This window comes from Pelobates fuscus, chromosome 5 (assembly GCF_036172605.1).
Source record: "Pelobates fuscus isolate aPelFus1 chromosome 5, aPelFus1.pri, whole genome shotgun sequence".
In the NCBI taxonomy this organism is placed as follows: Eukaryota; Metazoa; Chordata; class Amphibia; order Anura; family Pelobatidae; genus Pelobates; species Pelobates fuscus.
Window position 1 is genome coordinate 351,688,279 of NC_086321.1, and position 20,126 is coordinate 351,708,404.

Below are 20,126 nucleotides of genomic sequence, written 5' to 3' on the forward strand. Positions count from 1 at the left end.
TTGATGAAAATCACCAACATTACCAGACCTAGATGTGCCATTGCCAATTCATTTATATTTGTCAATCTGTTATTTCTGTTTTCTAGGTTGGCCGCTTCTACAGGGGTACCTACCCCCTCCCAAAAATAAGCATTTAATTTAGCTTTGGAAGCATTATACTGAGACACGGTATGAGGGTTGAATTGAGCTTGAAAGAAAGCCTTTACTTTACTGAGCTCACCAACTGTTTCAAATGTAGTATGTTTAGATATTGTCTGTTACTATTCTTGATTAGCCTATTTAGGATTATTGTTTTATTGCCAATTCACAGTATGTCTTGAGCTAAAAATGGAAGCCTTCTCATCATATTGACCATCTGTTTAAAATGCAGTACCTCTTCAATACAATAAAATTACAAGTTGGAGGCGAAATTATAATGAGTTTTTCTGGATTTAACCCTGGACAGTAATATAAATCTGACTCATAATGCACTCCTTTTGTAATTCATTGTTACACATGGTAATATGATGCCGTTCTGAACATTTACCGAAACTTTGAATAAATTTGTACATTTCAACTTACTTCATGAGAAGGAGACTTGAGTTCTCTTGGGCTGAGATTCTTTTCCTGGGGACTAGCTTGTGTTTCTGAAGAGCTGGCAGAAACAGGCGAACAGTTGGAAGAAGGAATTGGCGAGTCATCCTCTTCAGATGAGTCACTAACCTCTTTTGATGAACTTTTTGAGGACAGATTTGTTGCATCTTTATCAGGAGATTCCATTTTAATATATTGGGAATCAGGTGATTCCTGTAGATCTACAGGTGGTGATAAAACAGTAAGAGTGCCTGGTAGTTCATTACTTTCCCCTTGCTCCAGAGCATTCACAGAAACATTGCATTTCTCAGTCTGTGTGGATGGAGTTGGGCTGGATGGGTTGTTTTGTGGAGTAGATCCATTTGCTAGCAGTGTTCTGGACTCCTCAACTATACAGCTCTGCTCATTAACACCACTGTTTGAGTCCTCTGTTAGGTCAATTGTTATGGGAGATTGCCCCAGGCTTACTTTTAAAGTTTTTTTAAGGTAGTTGTCCAGAGGCCCCTTGCCATTAATAGCTTTTGGGAACTGATGCACTGCCTCTGTCTCTGCATCACAGTTATTCTCCAAGTCTTCCGTAGAGGTGTCAGACAGATGAAGGCTGGTTGGAGGAGAATCCTTTTGTGTTTTCTTTACTTTCTTTCCTTCTAATAATTCATCCTTTTCTTTGAGAGCAGGATTCAAGCGCTTGAAGGGAAGTCGAGCTAAAATAAAAAGTACTGTTAGAAAGTTCTTTAGTTTACAGTCTAAGATTACATTTAATAGTCTATTGATAATTATCTGCATAAAAAGGTCTTCATCTTAACCCCTTAAAGACTAAGCCAAATGTACAGGTTTTGATCAAAATTTTAATTTGACTATATGTTTGTTCAACCGTAATTCACCTCCTTCATTTTAAGTGCACCCTCACTTATATATCATTTTATTCAGGAGAAATAGGGTTTTCATTTCACATCAAATATTCAGATATGAAACAATTAAATATGAATATAAAATAAATGAGAAATGAAGAATTTTTTTTTAGTCCTGCATGACATTTTAACTGAATGTCACAATACTGTTAAGCTTTTACTGCAATAAAATACACATCTGTTTTCAGCGATGTCTCACGTGTAAAACAAAACCCCCTATATACATGTTTTATGGTGTTTTTTATGTTTTTTTGGGAAGTTAAAGGGTCAAATATAGCGTGTTACACTTTTCAGTTATTTCACATTGAAATTAGCCAGATTGGTTACGTTGCCTTTGAGACTGTATGGTAGCCCAGGAATGAGAATTACCCCCATGATAGCATACCATTTGCAATAGTAGACAACCCAAAGTATTGAAAATTGAGTATGTCCAGTCTTTTTAGTAGCCACCTGGTCACAAACACTGGCTAAAGTTAGCGTTCATATTAAAAAAAATCAATTTGAACGCTAATTCGGGCCAGTGTGAGGCAAAAAAGGGGGGGGGGGCTGGACATACCCCATCTACAATACTTTGGTTTGTCTACTTTTGCAAATGGTATGCCATCATTCCTGGGCTACCATACAGTCACAAAGGCAACGTAACCAATCTGGTGAATTTCAATGTGAAAAAACTGAAACAATCCTTATATTTGACTCTCTACCTTTTGAAAACACCATAAAATCTGTACATGAGTATGGTTATACTCAGGAGACTTCGCTGAACACAAATATTAGTGTTTCAAAACCGCCAGTGAGTGCGTGTGCGTGTAACGTTCAGCTGAATGTAGGTGTTGCACATTGTGGATTAAGAGAGACATTTTAGTGGCCATCTTAGTGATTGCCACTTCAATGTAAAAAAAACAGCTTTTACATTGAACAGTCTACAGGGACAGGCTATACACACTAAAACCATTACATTAAGCTGTAGTGGTTCTGGTGACTATAGTGTTTTAAATGGTATTTCTATTTATGAAATACATTTTCATAGTGAAAATACTTTGCACGTTTATGTAATTTAAAGGACTGCATCCCAGTCTTCAAATATATTAAAGAGACAATGTACTGGCTTTGGTGTATAGATGCTTCTCATTAACTCTGAAAAATATGTTTCTTAAAAAACAGCAATGTTTATCTTTGGCAGAAAAATACATCTAGCCACTAGTCATTTTCTCCTTAAAGGACCACTCTAGTGCCAGGAAAACGTACTCGTTTTCCTGGCACTAGAGTGCCCCCACCCTCAGGGACCCACTCCCGCCGGGCTCTGGGGGGAGGAAGGGGTTAAACTTACCTCTTTCTCCAGCGCCGGGCGGGGAGCTTTCCTCCTCCTCTCCTTCTTCCTTGCAACGTCATCGGCTGAATGCGCATGCGCGGCAGGAGCCGCGCTCGCATTCAGCTGGTCGCATAGGAAAGCATTCATAATGCTTTCCTATGGACGCTTGCGTGCTCTCACTGTGATTTTCACAGTGAGAAGCACGCAAGTGCCTCTAGCAGCCGTCAATGAGACAGCCACTAGAGGATTTGGAGGCTGGCTTAACCCTCAGTATAAACATAGCAGTTTCTTTGAAACGGCTATGTTTATAAAAAAAAAAAAAAAGGGTAAAAGCTAGCTGGACCTGGCACCCAGACCACTTCATTAAGCTGAAGTGGTCTGGGTGCCTAGAGTGGTCCTTTAAGGCTTTCAGTTTTCAATTCATCACATTCAGAAAAATCATCCACAGCATGATGGTGCCAAAAACGCCAAATCCGCATACAGAAGCACTCGATTTAATGCTTCCATGAGAAATATCAGACTAGAGGATTTGACAAGAACTATTCAATCTTGATAACCTCATCATGGGAGAAGTGAGTGCTGCAAGGCCACCTTCCTGGCACTAGATTACAGGTACTTTTAAAGGTGGAGTACCATTTTTTATTATGGTCTTTGAGGGGCTGCTTGTCTATCCTCTCGGGAGAATTCTCGAACCAGTTTCCATTTTGGAAGCTGGTTGAGTACCATTCAGCATGAAGCAATGATTCTCCATCTACTACAATTTGAGTATCCATACCAAATCTGCACCATATGACCAGATGCATGTGGTATAAGTTCAAAATCAGACCTTTTTGCAACTGCATCCTACATAAAGTATATGATCAGAACATAATTCAGTTCAGATTTTGTTTTGGAATTGGCATTTTTTGACACAAAAGGATGCACACATTAGCAAGTTCTCCTTCACTTACTTTTTATAAACAAAATCTACTTACGGTGCTGCTAGCAGGCAAATCGTTAAGCCCCAGCAGTTGTGGGCTCTAAGAAAATGCACAGATTTTTTTTAATTCTCATTGTGTTGAACTACAGATCAAGTTACACATTCAAGCTCATGAGGTTTTCACACTTTAACAGGAAAAAGTGACTTTTGGGACTATAAGGTCCCTGCCATTTCAGTGACCTTTTAATGTAAGGCACCTACTCACACTTATCACTTTGATTTAATAAGTGTGAAATTTAACAAGATGTGGTTGATAAAAGGAGAGAAAAATATAATAAATATATATCCAACAATTTCAGACAACTAAGCAGGACATAACCAGGCTTTGCAAAAACAATGAGTATTGTACCTTGCACCATTTTCTTCGAAGCAGCTCTGGATGAGGACTTCATGACTGCAAAGAGGAAATAAATAAAAGTTATATTGTGATTCAGTTTCTATGCATAAATAACTACTAGAGATGTAAAGAAACAGTCTCACCACAATGTTCAATAAAAGTTAGCAAATAGAGTTTACATAAATTAACAGTGCTTCCGTTTCAGCTCACTTTAAAGGGTCGCTGTAGGCACTAACTGCTGCACCTCACTGAAATAGCGTTGAGACCCCTGGCACTATCCTATTCAGGATTAAAATGTTTTAATGCTGGCCGGGCCGCCGAGCTGAGCGGTCGCAGGCCAGCTCGGCTCCTGCAAATGGAGCCACAAATAGCCCACTAACCGTGCTTTAAGGAGAGTTTTTCAACGACACCTGCGACCCCCGTTGGCAAAGGGCTGCCTGAGCCGAGGAGAGGCTTGCTCTCGACAGTTTTAGTCCCTCGGAGGATGGGACCCGCTGCAACAGGCGGGCCTATACTGGCGGTGAGTGATGTGGACGGCCGCCGCAGCACTATCCTGCCTGACGGAGCCCTACAAGCGGGGAAAACCTGCGGACCCGGCCCTGTTCCCCCCCCTATGGACCGGGGGGGGTGATCCCGGTCCACTCAAGCCACGCTTACCAGCTCTCTGCACGGGCATCGACACACAGCCCGAGACCCGCACCCAAGATGGCGGAGCCCACGTGCACAAGGCCTGCACCCTCAGACGCAAGACAACCTGCAACCACCATCCTCTCTGGCACATAGGACACTACCAGTTATGGGCCCGGACACCCGGAGATACTCCCATCACATGGAGCTCAACAATCACCGCTCAAGGTACTGCATTTCCGAGAGGCCTGCACACGCTTCATCTGAGCTGGGCGCTCACCGGGAGGTACCCCCCCCCCCCCCACAGCCTGCCATATACCCAGGGAGAAGCTAGGGCCCGGCGGAACCCTGGGCCCACGGTCCTGATGATGGGTCCAATGGCACATGGGCGCGAGTGCCCATCAAGGCCTCAGGCAGAAGACGAGCAGCCCTCGGAAGCTGCATAGCCACTACTGAGATCCTGGTCTAAAGGTACCGGATGCAAGCGGGACTTTGGGCCCAGACTTGGACCCCTGTTGCTGGACAATTTAAGGACTAACCTGTGTAGCAGACCATCTGTGATATACGCCTAGCTTAGCAAATCTTATCCTCATACTATACTAGCTAGCCTGACTAATTCTGCGGCTTCATAATAAGTGCCTAGGGTACTGCCATTACTGTTGTCTTTATGCATGTTACTCCGCAGTCTCTTAACATATAACACACTTGGGCTCGGGTAGCTATCCTACTGTTGATCCTCGAGAAATGCCTGTTATTGAGCCTGGCGCAAACTCTCAGCTTGCTTAAACTCATGTCCCAGCGAAACAATCACCTGTTATTGCTAGAAATCTACGCTGCCAAACCATGTATATCATACATACCGTGTTGTGTACCTTTTAAGTTTACCTAGATTCGTATGTCAATAATACTTTTCGCATTTAGCCCGCTCCCTCTGTTAAATGTTCTCTACTTGCCCAGCTTAAAGGTCTAGGCCTCTTCTACTACAACGTCAATGTATGTAAATTGTGTAGCAACGTCCTAAGCCAGATTAGCCTGAAACTAGCTCAGAATAACGGTTGACCAGGTTGCGTGTCCCATAGCCTGTTTATTTCTATGTTATTTTCATGCCAAGTTAAGCATAGACTGTACGTCAGATGATACTCATTAGTTTTACTCTGGTTACCGTTACTCTATTGCTGACGGTATCACCGTATGGTTCGAAGCTAACTTTATAAATACTGCTATTTGCATGATCCTACATATTTTGAAAACGTACTTAATTAATTAAAAAATGAGGCTCCCAATCGTAGGAGATGTACTATTGTGTCACAATGCTCCCACTATGTACCACTGCTATGCGTCTCCTTTTCATTCTGTATCCCATTTAAACCCTGCCTCAATAAAAGAAAGATTGACCAAAAAAAAAAAAAATTTTTTAATGCTAAACCAGAAGTCCAACACCTCTATGTTGCATGTGCTAAACAGGAAGCATTAGCCTGAACAGCAGCTGTGATTAGCTGAGTGTCAGCTGACAGCTTTCAGCCTATCACAATGCCCATGGATGTGAATTGGTATGGCTCAAAGGAGGTGCATAAATCTCTGCCTTAGGTGAGGGCCAGGAACCATCATTCAATGTTAAAACTGCTTGACAATGGTTTATCACTGAAAAATGGGACAGCCCCGACTGAATCGGTTTTGGTGCTTGGATTCTATCAAATAAAACTGCTATAGTGTACCTTTAAATGGTTACTCCAAGCACCTATTTCACTTCAGATATTTTAAGTGGTAATAGTACCTGGATTCTGGATGCGCAGCATTTCACTATGTAGTGTTGCACATACAGAATTTAACTCTTGCTGCAGGAGGTGTAATTCCAGATGCCGGAAAAAGTTCTGGGCTGGTTAATGACAATTCTGTGCATGTCTATGCACAGAGTTGCAATCATTGGCTGATGTCAATGATTTGAAGATGCTGGATGTCCACACCCAGGGTTTGGGAAAGTATACAATATTTGCAATGCATTGCTACATTTAGTATGAAGTTTGTGTCATATTTGCTTAAAAATGCAAATTTAGATTTACAAGAAGCTGGACTCCCACTGGCAAAATGCAAGGAAGTCCAGAGTCATTTCACAGAGACAACATGAAAGGCCAGAAGCACTGACAAGTAGACAGCCACTATAGGCAGGCTTAAAGGGACACTATAGTCACCAGAACAACTATAGCTTATTGAATTTGTTCTGGTGAGTAGAATCATTCCCTTCAGGCTTTTTGCTGTAAACACTGTCTTTTCAGAGAAAATGCAGTGTTTACATTACAGCCTAGTAATAACTTCACTGGCCACTCCTCAGATAGCTGTTCGAGATCCCTTCTGTGTCATGGCTGCCTAAAATGCATCCAAACATTCAGTGTCTCCTCCCTCTGCATGCAGACACTGAACTTTCCTCAGAGATACGTTGATTCAATTAATCTCTATGAGGAGATGCGGATTGGCCAGGGCTGTGTTTGAATCATGCTGGCTCTGCCCCTGATCTGCCTCCTGGTCACTCTCAGCCAATCCTATGGGGAAGCAATGTGATTGGAACAGGCCACCACTTCTGATGTCAGCAGACTGCTGGTCTTTTTTTAGGCTAACAGCATGCAGATCCACAGCTTCTGGATGATTACAGTAAGATTTTGCTATATTTATGGAGCCGTGAGGGGCCCAGATCGTGGTTTTAACACTATAGGGTCAAGAATACATGTTTGTGTTCCTGACCCCAAAGTGATCCTTTAACCATGCAATTAAAACCTTGTAGCGACGCTGAAACTCCCATATTTGCAGCTGCAGGGCTAAAATAGAGGATGAAGTAGTCTGGTTTCCTAAGGTGTCCCTTTAACATACGAGAGATCCTCTAAACAGGCAGAGAACATTAGATACCTTGAACAATTATTTGTCTATACCAGGGTCTTACACATCCCAGGTGACATTACCATGGCAACTAGGAATTATCTTCGGGCGCCTGGTTGTTTGTCGGTCAGTTTAGCACTGGCCACCTTAGCCCCCCTCCGTGCGGCAGGCAGCTGTGAGCAATGGAAGAGGGCAGAAAGGAAGCTGCAATCTTAGAGATCTTGTCTGCTCCTTCACGCCTGGAACTCAAGGGAACAGAGCGAGAAGATCCCTGGAAAGGATTCCCTTTAGCTCTCCCAAAAGTAAATTAAAAAAGCATATTTTTGTAAGTATCAGTGAGGGTGCTTAGGTGGCCAGCCCTACTCAGATCACATGGTAAAGGTGTTTTACTCAATTTTGATGCTCTCTACCAATCCAATGTTTTCCCATTGGGAGGCTACTGGGCAAACACTGCAAAACGCGTCGCCAGTCAGCATCTCCTCAGCGATGCATGTAATCAATGCATCTCTAAGAGGAACATTCAGAAGCACCATGCAGAGTGTGGAGGCACTGAACACAAGTGCTGTACACTGGAGGATTGGATTAGGAAGCACCTCTAGTGGCGGTCTGGAAAGTTTAGGTTGGGGTGTTGATAAATATGTGCTGTGGTTCTTGCCATCATCTCCCTTCTCGTCACTCAGTTATTCAGTGTTATTTATCAGCCTGACAAGGGTTTGATGTTACACGAGTAGTGTGGTCCAACCATGAGGTGCAAATTTGTGCCTTTTATGGCTACTGTCAATTTCAATCCTGTACTGTAAATTTCATCCACCTTATCCATCCACTGCTGGAGTGTGGGTGCAGACTGTTTATTCCACATAGCATAGGCAAGGGTTGGAAAGGTAGGATAGGACAGTCTTCCCATAAATTACAATGTACCCTCTAGAATGTAAGCTCATTGAGCAGGGTCCTGCTGTTGTAGCATACTAAGCTTGATTGTTATCACCTGCACAATAAAAATAAAGAATTAAAAAAATTAAAAAATAAGGTTACCAAGAGAGCCAGTGTAAGTAGAGAATAAAAGTGCTCCAAGAACAGAGCCTTAGGTAACAAACTGAGACAGAAAGTGGGAAGAAGGTACCAGAGAAGGAAATACTAAGTGAGCATTCATAAAGATAGGATGAAATCAGAAAATCACAATGTACTGAGTCCAAGGTTGTGTAGGGCTTGAAAAAAAAATGGTGTAACGATTGCAAAGTAATTAAATCATTAGTAATGGTGGTAAGGGCAGTTTTGGTAGAATGGAGGGAGAAGTCAGATTGAAGAGTTTTCAGGAGAGATTATAGAGAATGAGTTAGATGGATAAACAAGTAGTTCAAGAAGCTTAGAGGTGAGGGGGAGTAGCGATATAGGACAGAAGTTAGGAGTAGCAGTGTAAAGATATTTTTTTTAGACGGAGCACGATAAACACTACCTTTTCAGGGAACACCTCTAGTAGCAGTCACTCAGTCGGCCACTAGAGGTGCTTCCTAGTCCACTATGCACAGCACCTATGTTCAGCATCTCCCTGCCCTGCATGGAGGTTGCTAAACAAAGACGCATTGATTCAATGCATCTGAGGAAATGCTGATTGGCACAGCTTGGCATTTTGCCTATGTAAAAGCATTGAATTGGCTGAGATCATCAGGACAGAAAATAGCCATGGAGTCATCGCCAGTCAAAGAGACTGGCGTGGGGAAAAGGGTAAAAACACCTTTCAAAATGTCAGAACTGCTTTCGCTAGCCTTCTCTATCTCGACCTCTATATTTCTGCCTCTTCAGAAAAAGGGCAGTGTTTACATTGTCGCATAGGGTCACCTTTAGAGGCTGACACTTGGACCCAAAGCTGCCATATATGCATACACTGTGGCACCCATTGGAGGAGAGGAAAGGTAAGATTCACTTATCTGAATACCTTTACCCATCATCTTTTTCTTTTTTCAGTTCCATGTGGCTTCACTAGCTACAAGACTGTCTTTTGGGACCTATGGAGGATGATATGACGCCTGTTCTATGTGTAATGATTCAGAACGAGGAGGCACAGGTTCCACTGCCACATTTTGCCAAAAATCTTAAACATTTCCTATGTGGGACACTAAGCAAAAGGAAAAAAAAAATTCATCCTTGGTCTTACCTCCAGTTACCCCTGGCTACCTCCAACGTATTTTATGTTTTAACACCTTGTCTATCCTCAAGATTGATCTATTGTCTGTATACAAGGGGACAGTTCGTGCTAAAAACAAGCCTTTTTAATATAGCTCACTTACTTGCGTTTTTAAGCACTACTTTGGAGGTCTTCTATGGATATTTAGAGCTGTAACTTGGTAGAGGAGTAGCCTTATAAGGCTAGTATTTATTTTTTGCACTTGAGGTATATGTTCTGTGATCATACTGTATATTTCAAGTGGATTATCAGTCAGACAGACAGGAGTAGGCAAAACTAGCCTGTAATGCGTATCTCCTGAAAGAAGCAGTTCCGGGTCTGTCGGTAAAGATGGCAGCAGTAAGCATGCAGTGGCCGGACCGGAGGTAGAGAAGTAAAAGCGCCTGGAGCTGATACTCCAGGGTCCGGCTAAGGATGACAAGCTGCAGGATTGTGGCGTGACCTCAACTACCTGGAGGTGAGCGGGTGCTCGGAGCTGCAGAAGCTGTCAGACGGTCTGGTCCTCCTCTCCCTTGTGCAGAGCCTGGTGCTGTGCCGCAATAAGCTGCAGAGCATTCCCCGGCTCTCTGCAAGTTGAAGGCTCTGCAGGTGTTTAATCTGTCAGGGAATGAGCTGGCGGAGATCACTCAGCAGTTTGACCTCTGCACCCTGAATGTAAGCTGTAACCGGCTGTGGGGCATTGTGCCTCCTCATAATATTGGCTACTAACCAGGCATTGTGCCCTCTCATAAGGGGGGGTGTAATTTTCGACCGATATGACCTTTTTTGGTCAATATGGGCCCATTTTCAGCCAAAAATTTTGGCAGCCGAAATTTCGGTGCATCCCTAGTTACTGTGCCAGGAGCCCCCAGGTGTTGTCCACCAGTAGCCATTAGAAGCATTGTCAAGACCTTGATGATAAATACCAATACAGTGCGATGTAATGGTTATGATGCCTAGAGTGTTCGTTTAAAGGGTACTTCTTATACTACCTATAACTTATGCAGTTTTAAAAGAGCATAACATTTCTATGATTTGTTAGCAAATGTATTGATTTGAAGAAAAAAATCATTTAAACATGGGTCTCCCACGTCAGTCAATGCCAAAGAATTAACGGACAAGAAAAAAGAGACCTCTTACAGGTGGTGTAGTTGCTATAGTAACACCCTAGCAAATGTTGCTAGCACTAGCTAGGGAGCATGGGAATGATGGCGGCATCACAGAAGTGGCTTGCCTTGCATGTGGAAGTATCCCCAAGCAAGGCAAACCAAGCAAGAAACAAAGTGGAGCACAGACAAATTGGAGATAGGTATTAGAGGAGAGAAATACCTACAAAAGGTGAGAACATAGCGGTGCTCTGATACATGATAAATCTCTGATATATGATGTATTAATAGCATTTAGGGATGATTTATGCTGAAGCAAACCAGTTATAACAGGTTCACTAAAGGCATTATGACGACAAAAAAAAATAAAAAAAATCTGATCCACTGGGCAGACTAGATGGGCCGAATGGTTCTTATCTGCCGTCACATTCTATGTTTCTATTGAAATGTTTATTTTTTTCTAGATTAGAGTTATTAAACAGGAACTCTCCACCTGCTACCAAAGAGTCTACAGAAGTTACTAAGAAATTGTAAAACATGGCACGCAGAGTGCGCAAAAGCTGCACAAACTCCACATATGATGTTGCCACAGGAAAACAGTCCAATAATTTACTTATGTCACTTTACATTACCATTATTTTTGCACTTATAAGAAATTGACGCTTTGACATGTACTGCATTCCAAAGAGCTACAGAAATAGACTACAGACAGTATAATAAAAAAAAAACGTCCGGTGGCCCTGCTCATGAGCTGAAAATCTAATTACAAGGACATTACTGCCACCATAACAACTAAATCTAAATTAAGTTCGGGAATCAGGAGGCCCCCGGTGGAATTCTAATCATAAGGGGTAAAGCGTTCTCAAACAGTATAACCCCCCAAAGTTTGCCTCGAGCGCCGACCCGATCTCCTAAGGGGAAATCGGGCTTCAGAATCTCAGTTAGAGAAAGCGCAGTCACCGATTGGTTACAGTGGTCAGCTGAGACCAAGTCAATCAGCAGTTCCCCAGCAAAAGTTTTTTATTTTTTTAAACAAACGGCACATTACTGATTGCATGGCTGCTCCCCTGCCCAATGACAGTCCGCACTTCCAGTAACTTAGGTTTGGGTGTAGGATGCTGCCAGGGTGACCTGCAGATCGGCCCTGTAGGCAACCTTTGGGATTAAATTGTTTAAGAACGGTTTAACCCCCTAAGGTAGGAGTGCTACTGGGAGCCTCCAGTCACCATAACTTAATTTAGATGAAGTGGTTATGGCAACCGGAGTATTCCTTTAGTGCACTTAATAAGCAGAGTGGGAAGAGGAGAAACCATAGTGACAGGTAGGGAAGCAAGAAAGATGTCTTCCCAGAAACAACAAGGAGGATATCTGCAAATGTCACTTGGGATAATTTGGTAATTTCTGGACATGACATTGAGTGAGAGGTGAAATATAGTTGTTCTGATGGAGTGAAACAGTAAAACATAAATATGGGATTCATCCAGCACAAACAAGACCTAGCAGTGGGCAATACTGCTGAGTCTCTTTGACAGGACAGAGCCTGGCGGGATAAAGTGCTCCTGCACTGCTTTACGGCAAGGTGACATGGGGGAGCCGGGGTACATTACCACAGCACTGCTTTACGGCACGGTGATATGGGGAGGCTAGGTGTTATGGGGGGGGGGGGGGGGAGGCTAGGTGTTATGGGGGGGGGGGGAGGCTAGGTGTTATGGGGGGGAGGCTAGGTGTTATGGGGGGGAGGCTAGGTGTTATGGGGGGGAGGCTAGGTGTTATGGGGGGGGAGGCTAGGTGTTATGGGGGGGGAGGCTAGGTGTTATGGGGGGGGAGGCTAGGTGTTATGGGGGGGGAGGCTAGGTGTTATGGGGGGGGAGGCTAGGTGTTATGGGGGGGGAGGCTAGGTGTTATGGGGGGGGAGGCTAGGTGTTATGGGGGGGGAGGCTAGGTGTTATGGGGGGGGAGGCTAGGTGTTATGGGGGGGGGAGGCTAGGTGTTATGGGGGGGGAGGCTAGGTGTTATGGGGGGGGAGGCTAGGTGTTATGGGGGGGGAGGCTAGGTGTTATGGGGGGGGAGGCTAGGTGTTATGGGGGGGGAGGCTAGGTGTTATGGGGGGGGAGGCTAGGTGTTATGGGGGGGGAGGCTAGGTGTTATGGGGGGGATGCTAGGTGTTATGGGGGGGATGCTAGGTGTTATGGGGGGGATGCTAGGTGTTATGGGGGGGATGCTAGGTGTTATGGGGGGGATGCTAGGTGTTATGGGGGGGATGCTAGGTGTTATGGGGGGGATGCTAGGTGTTATGGGGGGGATGCTAGGTGTTATGGGGGGGATGCTAGGTGTTATGGGGGGGATGCTAGGTGTTATGGGGGGGATGCTAGGTGTTATGGGGGGGATGCTAGGTGTTATGGGGGGGATGCTAGGTGTTATGGGGGGGGATGCTAGGTGTTATGGGGGGGGATGCTAGGTGTTATGGGGGGGGATGCTAGGTGTTATGGGGGGGGATGCTAGGTGTTATGGGGGGGGATGCTAGGTGTTATGGGGGGGGATGCTAGGTGTTATGGGGGGGGATGCTAGGTGTTATGGGGGGGGGATGCTAGGTGTTATGGGGGGGGGATGCTAGGTGTTATGGGGGGGGGGGGCGAGGCTAGGTGTTATGGGGGGGGGGGGCGAGGCTAGGTGTTATGGGGGGGGGGAGGCTAGGTGTTATGGGGGGGGGGAGGCTAGGTGTTATGGGGGGGGAGGCTAGGTGTTATGGGGGGGGGGGGAGGCTAGGTGTTATGGGGGGGGGGGGAGGCTAGGTGTTATGGGGGGGGGGGGGAGGCTAGGTGTTATGGGGGGGGGGAGGCTAGGTGTACATTACCACAGCGCTGCTTTACGGCACGGTGATATGGGGAGCCGGGCGATTTAGGGGGTACATTACCATAGCTGCAGCACAGAGGGAGGTGGTGTTTAGTCAGCGGCTGTGACAGGGTTAATGAGGGGGAGACCCCCTGCCTGTCCATCTCCGGCCCCCCAGTCTATGCAGGACATCAGTGTGTGAGAGGCCGGTCTGCGCGCCCACGGGCAGTCCGTCACGCTGTATGTGGGTAGGTTGGCGAGACGTTACGCTGCTCACCTGCCGGGCTGCTCGTTTTCCTGTCGGTAACTGCTCCAGGTCCTCCCTTCCCCGGCATCTCGCGGCTCCCCGTCACGACCCGCGCAAGCTCAGCGGCCCCGGCACACGGACGATCTGTGCTTCCCGCCTCCTCCGTGCATGCAGGAAGGGGAACCGTCTAACTCCCGTCACCCGGTGCACACGGGGGGTCCGCCGCTCGACAGCTCGCGCTTGTATTTGGCGGGAAGGAGTCAGCCGCCGACCGCCCTCCCTTCCGATTGGCCGGATCCCTCACGTGGCAAAAGGGGAATCTGCGCGACCAATCCGGCGGCTTTTCCCCGCCCACCCCTGACGTGCAGGCGGTGACGTCATTAACTGGGCAAAGTTGTGCTGGCTCTTAGCCGGTGGCCCCTGGCAGCGGCATGTTTGTTATGGGCAGAAATCAAATCACAGCACTACTGTTTGGGTAATCTGCCTTAGAGAACTTTAAACACATTTTTTTTTTTTTTTAAATTTCTTGACCTGGCATATTTTCAGGGTTATTCACTAAAGTACAAATTTTTCTAACAGCACTAAATCAGGCAAAACCATTCGGCTGCGTACGGGGCCGTTCGGACAGCAAAATCCGCACAGCGTTCACGCTATTTTTTATTTATTTTTTTTAAATTCTTTATTTTGGTAGTGCGCATAAGTATTACAAATAGGCATGAGGTGCCCCGAGAGCAATCCCCAAGCATTTTCCACACTAAACATGCAGGACCAGTGATTAACAGGCACAGTTTTTTGTTATAGTCAGCCTAAGGTCAGCTTTCACAATAGATTTATACGGTAATAAGGCTTGGTCATATTCTACACTAGCTGTACAGATGTCGCATGCTAGGATTTTAGTAGCTGTATAGACATGTTACGGCCTAGTCATTGTAAATGATGGTCATGCTAGATATCTGGTAGTCGCTTTCAGGCAATGAACGGTCGCTTTAATGCTATGGTCAGTCGCTTTAGTGCTCTCATCAGTCACAGAATTAGTAACATTTGTCGCTTTAACATTTGTCGCTTTAACATGTGTCGCTTTAACATTTGTCACTTTAACATCTTTTAAAGTAGACAGATAAACAAGGCTACAACTTAAGCTTCATAAAAACAATAGAAAACATTATCTCAGTTGGACTATGTGTAGGCAAGCTGGGAAACATTATATAGCATGTAACATATATCTGTACTAAGCCTTGCCATTGTTGTATATACATATTACAATTCCCTCTGGGTCTAGTTTGCCCTGCTGTGTCATTAGTTAATTGAGTATTGGAGCGTTAGGAGCAAGGATCAACAGTAGAAACATTATACTAGCAGGTTAGTGCTGGCATGGGTGTATAGTCCGTGTGGAGCAAGTCTTAGGCTACTGAGATTGGGTATTTAGCTGTTGAGAGAGCTCTGGGCAGTCTGTGCTATAAATACCCGTGTGTTGCAGTGAGTAAGTTTATCCGATACCCCTCGTTGGTTCAGCTTGGGCTTTGTCGTCTTCGTCCTTTCCTTTTTGGCTTGTCAGTCCGATGCCGCTGGTGTGCGTCTGGGGGTAGTCCAGCGTGATAGTGCTCGGCAGGTAACGACCCCTCCGTTTCTCACCATGCGGTTTGCCCCAGGTTAAGATGAGGGTTGAGGCGTTGGTTTTCCGGCGGTCCGCTTTAGCCCTGGAGCGCAGAGTGGTTACAAGCTGGCCTGAGATTCTGTACTTGGGTGTGTCGCTTGGTCTTTGGGGTTGCCCGGCGGTCTCGTTCCTGTGTGCGTGGGAGTGGGTGCGAGCACCCGGGTTGCTTGGGTCCCTGTCCCGCCATTGCGGTCGTCGATGCTTGCGTGGCTGAATGGCCGCTTTGAAGGCCTGCAGAGGGAGTCCATAGTAGCGCCGGCGGGTCACAGGACGAATCCATGAGGCCACTACACAGGTTGCTTGACGGTATGGCATTCCGCCGTCACACAGTATCGTGCATAGGCTCGAGCAAAGCCGGTCAAGGGCCTTCAGGGAGTGAGTGTGTGAATGGCTGCCCGTGCTCCCTCTCTGTGGCCTTAGCTTGGCGGCCATCTTGGATGAGCTCTGGCTGCCTCGTGTCTCTGCTGGCTGTGTAGTCGTGTTTGCTCGTTTGCAGCTTTACTGAGGTTAGTATTATCTTTGTGGGGTCCGGGATAACCCCCACCGGACCACAGGGGGGGGGGGGGGGGGGGGGGCCCTTGTCGCACTCCTGGTATGCCCGGCTAGATCTCCGGTCGTGGATTATTAGCCTGAAAGGGCTACCGATCAGTGAGTTTGGGCAATAATTAGGTTTTGGTCCGGAGCTGATGTGTGGTGCGTCCGCTCGGTTTGGCGGTCAGGCCCCGCCCCCCCAGTGTTCACGCTATTTAACAATTTCTGGATTTCGCTTATCGAGCAACGAATGAGCCTAAATTGGGTCTGGATTTCAGCCGGACCAAACGCTGCTAATCCGCTGAAATCCATACATGGACGCCTCAAATTCTTGCCCGCGTTTAATAATATATATATATATATATATTTCCGCTAGATGCCAGGAGGCAAATATTTGAAAAATCTCTTAGTGCTGGACGGATTGACCATGCGGCGGCTGGCCAATGTTTGTTAGCCACCCGCCACGTTAAAGTAAAAAAAAAAATTAGGGAGTCAATATTAGAATAACGAAGGTTTCTAACCTCCCTTCGTTCTGGTGGGAACATATCTACTAAACTTTGGGCTGGGTTTCGTTAAATAACAGGGTAATCTAGTCCCCCCCCATACACCCACCAATGGGCATCGGGTGCGGGACTTTAAATACGGAGCTAGCCAGTAAAATGTATACACACTTCAGCAAAAGAAAACCTGTATATATATATATATATATTTTAATACTAAATTCATTCAGACATGAGATGAATACAAGTTACCATTGACCTCTCTAAATACTAGAGGTGCTCAAAGTGGTTGCCATTAACGTCCAGACACTATTTAGTATGGATACCTGCTGCTCGGGCAGTGTTAATTTTGTCAAACAACAATTTCAGTCAGATTTTAGTCGACTGAAATTTTTGAGATTTAATCGACTAAAACAATTCAGGTGACTAAAATACAACTAAAACTACAATGGCTTTTTTAGTCAAAAGACAATGACTAAAACTAAATTGAAATTTGCCGCCAAAATTTACACTGTGCTAGAGTCATGCGGTTAATGACATCTATTTAAGAAAACATCATACTACACATTGCTATCTTAATTCAATACAACTTTGAAAAAAGTCTATAGATATCCTCTGTGATAGTGTGTATACATTTTTCTGGCTAGCTCTGTATTGTGGTAGGCGCATCTGCGACGCTGTAGGCATATTATGCCTCCATCATGCAGAGCGTCCATAGGAAAGCATTGAGAAATGCTTTCCTATTGACAGCTTGAATGCGGGCGCGGCACTTGCCGCGCATGTGCATTCGGCTCCGCTGACATCGGAGAGGGTAGCTGACATCAGCGGGGGAGGAGAGGTCACCAGCGCCGAGGGAGTCCGGTGCTGGAATAAGGTAAGCTGCTGAAGAGGTTTTAACCCCTTGAGCACTTCTCCTTTGCCGAGATAATACATCCACCTCACAGGTGTGGCATATCAAGATGCTGATTAGACAGCATGATTATTGCAAAGGTGTGCCTTAGGCTGGCCACAATAAAGCTGTGGCACACTGAAACACGGCAGGCACCATTTGGAGAATTGGACTTGGCCCATGTAAAAAAAGTATCATTATTTGGTACAAGTAGAAGTATCAAATAAGCCAGTGGTAGCAATATGATCAATCTCATCCTGATGTTCCTTAGTTAGTCTATAGGACTCAGTGCAAGCTCCAGTATGTTCCATGTTTTCAGTGCTTCTCTGGTATGTATGACGAGTAGCCACATTCAAATTATCATACCTACTTAAAGGAGTAAATCTGTTGCTTTCGAGTGGTAGGAAATTACGGATTTTCCGGTTTTTACAATTGCTGATTTGCTGTTTGTATGTATAGATGGAATCAGAAGTGCATTTTTATACTCCACTATACACCACTTGGAATCCAACAGAGGCGTAGCATGATTACTTGGCATTAGACGCAGATATGCATGTTAGAACCCCTACAACTGTTGGCACAGTTAAGTGACTGTATTAGTAAAATAAATAAGTATGCATATTTAAATAAGAATGTATAACCTTGGTGCGCCTCTGCTGGATTTCAAGTGGTGGGTTTGATGTGGAATTATTAAAAATTATTATTGTACTTGTATTGAATTATTGTACTAACTCCATTTTAACCTTATATTGTGACAATCCTCCATTTTGTCCTCCTAACCTGACTTCTTCAAATCCTCCATTTTGTCCTCATGACTTAACTTGTTCATTTTAAAACTACCTTACGTGACTGAACTTCTCAACCCAATTAATACAGTAGACAAAGACCGTGTTTCCTACAAGGACAAGTACCAGGAGGTGCTGGCTACTCCTTAAGACTTGCCGGCTACTCCTTAGGACTTGTAAGATAAGTATAGTTTGAAGGCCACGAGAACACAGTAGTAATGAAATGTTCTATTCATAAGAGACCTTGCACCTGGACATGAGGCCTGATATCACTGACTGTGTAAAATGACGCTCAAGCCCCCCTTTCCACCGAGTAAACCTCATGCTGGGAAAGATGGCGCCTGAGCCTTCTGTCCACACCCTTGTCCAGAACAATACCACCTCCCGGTGGGAGGACACCTAGCTGGTCACTCAAACCCCTGAGCCAATTAATAATATTGGTGGGTGGACACGAAGTTAGTCACATAATGTTTAATCCAATCAATGATGTTTATTTGTTATTATCTGATATTCAATGATGATGTCATTTTGCTTTTAAAAAGATCTGCACAACTGTTTTCCAACCAGATTGCATTAAATTTTCTGAAGTGCTTTTAACCTGAACTCCATGTGTCAGTGTGAGCTTACTTCTGCGTATACGCAATTTAATCATCTCAGATTTGGACAGGAACAGATAGACTTTGAACATTTTGGTTTACTTTCAAAAAGTACCATAACCACTTGGCTCCCAACGTGGGGCATCGGGCTATGGCCTCTGGCCGGTGAGCCGTCCTAAGGAAGATGCTGTTGGACGGGGGAATCCTGGGGGTAGGAAGGGAGACTGATCACCTCCAAGTACACGGTAGAGACTTCTGCAGAGCCACCGGTATGTTCCGGCCCCTTTGATTGACCCGTCCACGTGTCTGTGACTGCTTCCCGGGAGGACATCAAAGACAGGTAATATCTTGCCCGGTGCCTCGTTACCCACTTGTTTACCTGCATTTTAGTCTATCTGTTGCCTGGGTGTGTTTGAATTGTGTTTGAATTGTTTGCCTGTTTCCCCATTTTGAGATAAAGGGGGGGTGGACCTGCAGGGGATTTGCCTGGGGTTCTGTCTTGCTTGTTTTCCCCTTTTTGGGATAAAGGGGGGTGGACCTGAGGGGACTTGCCTGGGTCTTCAGAGTGTGTGTCTATCTGTTTGTATTTTACCTCTTTTGGGATAAAGGGGGGTGACCTGCGGATGCGTTCCTGGGGGTCTCTGTTGCCTGTTTACCTCTTTTAGGAACCACGGTGTTGTGGTTGTAAGGAAAAGGAGGGGTTGACCTGCGGATGCGTTCCTGGGGGTCTTCTTTACCTGTTTACCTCTTTTAGGAGCCTCGTGGCTGTGGCTGTAAGGAAAAAGGGGGGGTGTTGGAACTGTGGATTTTGTGTAGACTCATAATTTCCTGTGATCCTTCTTGTGTCACTTTGAGAGCCTAGCTAGCTTCTTTGTGCACATGGTATTTCTGTTTATTTGTGAGGGGGCTTAGTCTTGTGGCAGAGGACTTTGTTTCCTGGGGGAATTCAGGCAGGCATTGCTTGTTTTTCGCATCACGTGGTAGTGAGACTTATAAAGTGGGTTTTATAGGGGCACTACGGGAGTGAGGATAGACGTGGCCACATTCTTGTGGACTGCAGAGTAGAGGGAGGCTGACGGAACTCGGACCGGTGTCAGTTGTTTTCCGTGGCCGCTGGTAGCGAGACTTATGAAAGTCGTTCTCCGAGCGGGGACACTACGAGGTTGAGAAAGGTGACTTTGGAGTAAGCACATGTAGAAGGAAAGGGATTATTGTTGATTT

General features: G+C 45.3%; 1 protein-coding gene across 2 annotated transcripts in view; it reads right to left on the reverse strand.

Moving 5' to 3' along the window:
* The window catches only part of CHAF1A (chromatin assembly factor 1 subunit A), a 46,222-nt gene extending 32,050 nt beyond the window's left edge, over positions 1 to 14,172 (reverse strand). Inside the window, exons 1-4 of one of the 2 annotated variants that reach the window (XM_063455924.1) lie at positions 14,069 to 14,172; positions 13,981 to 14,038; positions 4,122 to 4,166; positions 562 to 1,277 (exon numbers count right to left, since the gene is read on the reverse strand). In XM_063455924.1, the coding sequence (XP_063311994.1) occupies positions 562 to 1,277; positions 4,122 to 4,166; positions 13,981 to 14,038 (819 nt within the window). In that variant the 5' untranslated portion in view covers positions 14,069 to 14,172. The other variant, XM_063455925.1, reaches the window with a different exon arrangement.
* Positions 14,173 to 20,126: the final 5,954 nt, after the last annotated feature.